This window comes from Gorilla gorilla, chromosome 21 (assembly GCF_029281585.2).
Source record: "Gorilla gorilla gorilla isolate KB3781 chromosome 21, NHGRI_mGorGor1-v2.1_pri, whole genome shotgun sequence".
In the NCBI taxonomy this organism is placed as follows: domain Eukaryota; kingdom Metazoa; phylum Chordata; class Mammalia; order Primates; family Hominidae; genus Gorilla; species Gorilla gorilla.
In genome coordinates this window covers 15,783,081-15,789,080 of record NC_073245.2, presented here as the reverse complement: position 1 = coordinate 15,789,080, position 6,000 = coordinate 15,783,081, and the positions used below count along the sequence as shown (strand labels likewise).

The 6,000-nt window shown below is 44.3% G+C and overlaps 1 protein-coding gene across 4 annotated transcripts in view; it reads right to left on the bottom strand.

Moving 5' to 3' along the window:
- Positions 1-656: 656 nt before the first annotated feature.
- The window catches only part of SHLD1 (shieldin complex subunit 1), a 112,840-nt gene continuing 107,496 nt past the window's right edge, over positions 657-6,000 (bottom strand). For 3 of the 4 annotated variants that reach the window (XM_004061780.5, XM_063702444.1, XM_055372535.2), the window contains exon 3: positions 657-1,548. In XM_004061780.5, the coding sequence (XP_004061828.4) occupies positions 1,109-1,548 (440 nt within the window). In that variant the 3' untranslated portion in view covers positions 657-1,108. The remainder of the gene's footprint in view (positions 1,549-6,000) is intronic. The other variant, XM_063702445.1, reaches the window with a different exon arrangement.

Genomic DNA, 6,000 nt, shown 5'->3' with positions numbered 1-6,000 from the left:
CTCATGCCTGAAGGACAGGGACAAGGTGGCCAAGAAGTCCTGCTCTGGGCAAGCCTTTGCAAATGGAGCTCAGGGTGTTGGAGGCAAGGACAGGGCAGGGGTGAGGGGCCAAGCGTTCACAAGGTGACAGAGGCTGCAGGCAGGCAGAATACAAGAGAAAGTAGGGCCCCACCTGGGCAAAGGATTATTTATTCTCTTCAAACACAACTTGACAAGGCCACGTGGCATCAGCCTAGCGTAGCATAACTGTGCTTACATATACTGTGGTGGGTGGTGCACATTTGTTCCCTTCTCACCTTTCACATTTGCAATCTGATAAAAGACAAGAGATTTTAAAAAGAATTGTGAATTTTAGCTGTTATTTTAGATTGTCCAAATGTTCCTTCCACACCCAGTTAGTATGATAAAACATGGATTTCTAGCTTTGGAGAGGAGGCAAGGGTGTGATCAAGATGTGATATACTTTTCTAAACTGTATTTCAATCTTTATATTATTTTAGGACATGTATTCTCAATTACATGGTCTCAGTTTTACAACTTGATATAATTCCTTATACCTGATTCGGTGTAGAGCTTTGTATCCTTCTAAAACCTCATCTCACAGAAGCATGTTCTCTCAGGCTGAATTCTCCTAGAGGTAGACTCTGAGTCAAGGATTCAGATATAAGAGGTTTATTAAGGAAAGGCTCCCAGAGACACCAGTAAATAAACGGGAGGAGGACAGGGAAAGGGCTTAAGCCCAGCAAGGGTGTGACTTCATGTAATGTCCCAGCCTCAGGCTCATCTAAAGGAAAGGGAGTGCTAGAGCAGAAATTACTCCTCAGAGAATGTCCTTCCTTGAGGCAAGGGAGCTGGGCTTTTGACTCGTAGCCCAGTCAGTCAGTGGCCTTGGCCAAGAGGACGGAGAACTCCCAGACCCTGCTGGCTCTCCATATGGGCTGACTGGCTCCAATACCAGGTCACAGGTGCCAGCCTTTAACCTCAAAGCACTTAATTGGGATTGGGCACACAGAGCTGGCCAGAGACCCTGGGGGATCTGGGTGGCCACCAACACTGCTGGTCATGGCGCAGCACCTCCATTACTACCCTGCACACCGCCCGGCACCAGTTACAGGTCTTTCATTACATTCTGCTGCAAGAGGAAATGAGTAATATCTTTTGACAGTCCTGGGTTTGGCTTTTCATCATCCAAAGATGTACTTCCTTCCTCCAGTGGGTAGAAGTGGGTGTCCCTGCAATGCCTCTGTAAGACTGAGCAGCCGTCCCGGTTGAAGATCACCCGGGCCATTTGAAAACTGCGGAGGGCATACTTTTGGCTCTCCTGGCCTCTTAGTTGAGTGATTTTCTGAGACAGGCACTTGCAGACAGATGCAGAGAGTGAGTTTGCAGAGCCTGGCTGTGGATGGCCAAACATTTCATAGAATCTATCCAGGGATTTCCGAAGGCCATCGTCCTCTTCCTTCTCTGACTGGCCTTTCACAGCAGGGTCAAGCCAGAAGTTCTCAGAGGTCCAGGAGTTATTTTGTTCTATATTTAAGTTACTGGTGTCTGCAAGACAAAACATATTCCAATACTCAAACACACAATCAAAAATATCAGAAAGCAAGCCAAGAGCAGATGATGTCTATTTTCAGTTCAACATGCTTACTGTTCCTGAGTAACTGGCAATGGGAAATATCAGCTGATTTCAAAATCTGTTCTCACCATCCTGAGGTTATGCCACTTGCTTGCTCACAACGAGAACATATTACTTGTGTGGACCAAGGATTCTTAGCCCGATGTCCCTGTATAGAAATTCAGGGTGCCTGTGAACTTGGATGTAAAAAATATACATATATATTTATTTATTTTCACTAACCACAACCTGAAATTAAGCATTTCCTCCCATGATGAATGTAGGCAGCAAACCACAGTATTAATAGCAGTACCTGTAACTTTGTCACCAATAGATCTCAGCTGTTACAGGAAAAACTTGGGACTGTAGTACCTACCCCCAAACTGGGAAGGTGCTGAAAGACCAAAGAATAACTTGGACAAGTCCAGCTTGATGAGTAGTTGAGTTTACTAGGACTTATAACAGGGCACTCCTGGATGGCAGCAGGATAGCTCTAGAGATCCGTGCGTGTGCACGATGGGACTGTTTTCCTTGGTAGGTTCTCAGATTCTCTCCGGGATGTCTGGGTTCTCAAGGACACCTACTCCTCAGCTGGGCACCATGGCCTTGGCTCACTGCTCAGCCTTCAGGGTTCAAGCAGCTACATACACTCTTAAGTCACCTGGTGGGGGACCCACTACACACTACAACAACTATTTTCGTATCATATTATAGTATGTTGAAGGTGTTTTAAATTTTTATGCTATCACTATGCTATGGACTGAATTGTGTCTGCAAAAAATTCACGTGTTGAAGCTGTAACCCCCAACATGACTATATTTGGAGAGAGGGCTTTTTAGGAGGTAATTAAAGTTAAATGAGGTCTATAGGTAGAATCCTAATCTGATAGGATTGATACCTTATAAGAGGAGGAAGAGAAAAGGAGATCTCTTTTTTCTTTCTCTTTGCAAGCACTAAGGAAAAGCCATGTGAGCACACAGTGAGAAGGCGGCTGTCTACAAGCCAGGAAAGGAGCCCTCACCAGAAGCTGACCAGGCAGGCACCCTGCTCTTGGACCTCCACGCCTGACCCTGATATAAGCTTTTATAAATCACTAGCTTTGACATTTCCCTGCCCCTACGAACTCAATCAGTAGCTATAATAAACATATCTGTACTTGCCAATGCTGAAGTAAGGTGCATGGTACAGTGGGTGGAGCTTTAGGAAAGGAGGTAGGATTTTGGTTTGGGCCCTAGTTTTGCTACTAGCTGGAAATGACATCTTGGACAAGTCATACAACCTTTCTGGGCTTCAACTTTCTCAACTTTAAAATGAGGGTTTTACTAAACAATCTCTCTTCTAGAATGTCTATGGTAATGTAAAGATCAGAGAAATAGATTATCCGGAAGTTATCAGCACATTCTAAAAGAACATGGACATGTGTTCTTTGAGTCACACGCAGGCCTACACATGGACAAGCATTCATCCATTCAACACTTATTTATAGAAAGCTGATATTAAGGCAACTCATTACAAGTTGTTGAAGATATACAGATGGATGCTGAAGATCATGTCCCTCATCTGAGGTACTTGGAATCTAAGTAGGAAGAAGAGACATCGTTACAGACATTAAACAACTGAAATATAGTCACAGGATGTACATAGATATGAAATGATGTAGTGACATTAACTGGGACACTGTGGACTCAGTGGAAACACGCAGTGCAAAGGTAGCAGAATGAGTGCATGCTCCCTCTTCAGAGGAGGTGACCTGCAATCTTATTCTGAAAGGACCATGCAATGGAGAAGCAGGGCTGATGAACAAAAGGCCAGTGGCAAGAAGAAATAGAAACTAAATGTCTCCTTGGCTGGTTCCAGTTCTCCTCCTCTGCCAACTGGCCTTTCTTCAGCAGCCTGAGACCCAGCCTGGAGGCTCAAGGAGAGAGAGAACTCAGAATGGCCAGGGGGCACCCAAAACAGAGAACACGCTTTGTAAAAAATTCGATAGCAGGGATGGTATTTCCACTACACTAGTTTCCAGAAAGCTTAAAGCTATGTCCCAGGCCCGTCATTTTTTTTTTTTTTTTTTTTTTAAAGAATAGTAAAGAAACTTTCCTTGACCTTGCTATGCCCAGAGCTTTTACCCAAGTTCTTCCCAAGAACACTATCACTGGACTGAAGCCTCCAGGATGGGTGGAAGGGGAGGGAGACAGATGCTGGTCTCTTTCTTGTTCTGATGGCATAGAAGCAGCAGGAGAGGAGTTCTTGGCCTGTACTCTTCAGAAGTGCCAGGTTTGTGAAAACCAAGGAAGGACTGAGCTACTGTCCCAGAATGAAGGAGGCTAAAACAGCCATGACAGCCAAATGCAAAAAAAAACTTTTTTTAAACTTCATCTTTTCATTGTAAAGCACATTACTGGGGCAACTGGAGAGCTGTGAATGGGGTCTGAGGATTCGATGGTAGTAATGCATCACTGTTAATTTCTTGATTTTGATTATTTTATTGTTTTAGAAGAGAATGTCCTTGTTTGTAGAAAAATCAGGACTGGTGGCCTGATTTTTTGTGAGCAAATCTCAAATAATTCATGAAAAAGGGCTCTTTGTTTTAAAAAATTGTTTTAAAAAATTAAACCTCTGGGGGGATAGATGTAAAAACTTCCTTTGCTGGCCTTCTTTAATATCAAGCAACCAAATAAGAAGCCTTAGCTTGGGTAATTGCCTAACAAATGATGTTGCTGTTAGAAAGCTGAAGGCAGAAGGAGAGGGAATGGGGTCCCGTGATGGCAGGATGAAGGGTCCCTTCCTACCTTCTTCCCCGCAGATGACCTTGTCCTGGGTAGGGGTTGGGGGGTGGTGGCTGGAAGACAGAAGCTGGGAAGGGCCAATGGGGTGGGTGGGAGAGAGCGGGGGATGCCCACCAACAATACTGGGAAAGTTGAACCCTCAAAACTGTCCACGTATAATAGAAAACGCCAAGCAACATGGCACGTACTTGGTAAGTAAATTGTCAATGTGCTTTGATATGCAGGATTTAAAATTTTCATCTGTGTTTCATTTAATTTAAAAATTTTGAAATCCAGTGTCCACAAAAGAGGCTAAAAGCTAGCTGTCTCCTATACTTTTCATGCACATGTCAGGCAGTCTGCCAGTCGTCTTCAGAGAAACAACCCTTCCCCTTCAGAAGACCAATGACATACGGGTTGAGTCATTTACTATGTCAGTTATTTTGAATGCTGCCTGCAGTCCACTTCAGTTTTTGATTTCCTTTTAAAATTTGCTTTACTACCAACTATAAAGCCTCCTCTCTAATCATAAGGCTGTTGTAGCTTTTGGATGTCACCATTTCTTTGCCAGCAAATGCAGCTAATTGCTTTTCCTTTCCTGATGTGTCCATGTGTGGAAAGAAGGATGGCACTAGTCAGTTCGTGCTCAGTGATGCATCCTCCCAGTTACGTTCAAACCCCACCTTATTCTCTCTGTTGGTATATTCCAACCTTGTAGAGCTGTCAAAGGGGGATAGCAATGTCTTCAGGGAGAGTCTAGGGATGTTTTTGTGTCAGGGATTGCAAAGTGCTACTTGCACTTAGTGAGTGGGGTCAAGGATGTAAACATTCTACAGTGCGCAGGACAAACAAAGAATGGTCCATCTCCCAAATACCAATAATGTCCCCCTGCCCCTCCCCCCTCCCCTGGGTCAAAGGATGGATCTTGAAAGGAGTGGGAACTCAATGTTGACTCCCACTGCACTGTAATATGTTGATTTGCCTTGAGCTCCCTAAGAGACTTTTGCTGTTGGTCCCCATTCCCTGCACAGCACCCTTCTTGATGGTACCTATTCGAGTTACACATTTTCCCTTCTCAGATCATGAGATGGCTTTTTTACCCCACAACAATGGTTGAGGGGAAACACCATTGGCCCTGGTCCCAATGATTCCGGTATTATTTAAATTGAATGGAACTTCCCTTTTTATATATTTTCCATCATGAATAGGATTTCTTTAGAAATTTACAAGAAGAAAAGGAGCAGGGCAGGGCTTGATATCACAATGCTTTTGCGTGCATCCAATTGTTAAATTTTCTCTTTGCCAACAAGAAAAGGGATAACATATAGATACTTCAGATTCCTTTTGAGGTGAAGTCTTACTCTGTCACCCAAGCTGGAGTGCAGTGGCATGATCTCAACTCACTGCAGCCTCCACCTCCTGGGCTCAAATGATCCTCTCACCTCAGCCACCCGAGTAGCTGGGACCACAGGTGTGTGCCACCATGCCTGCCTAATTTTTTGTATTTTTGGTAGAGATGGGGTTTTGCCATGTTGGCCAGGCTGGTCTCGAACTCCTGGCCTCAAGTGATTTGCTCACCTTGGCCTTCCAAAGTGCTAGGATTATAGGCATGAGCCACCACGC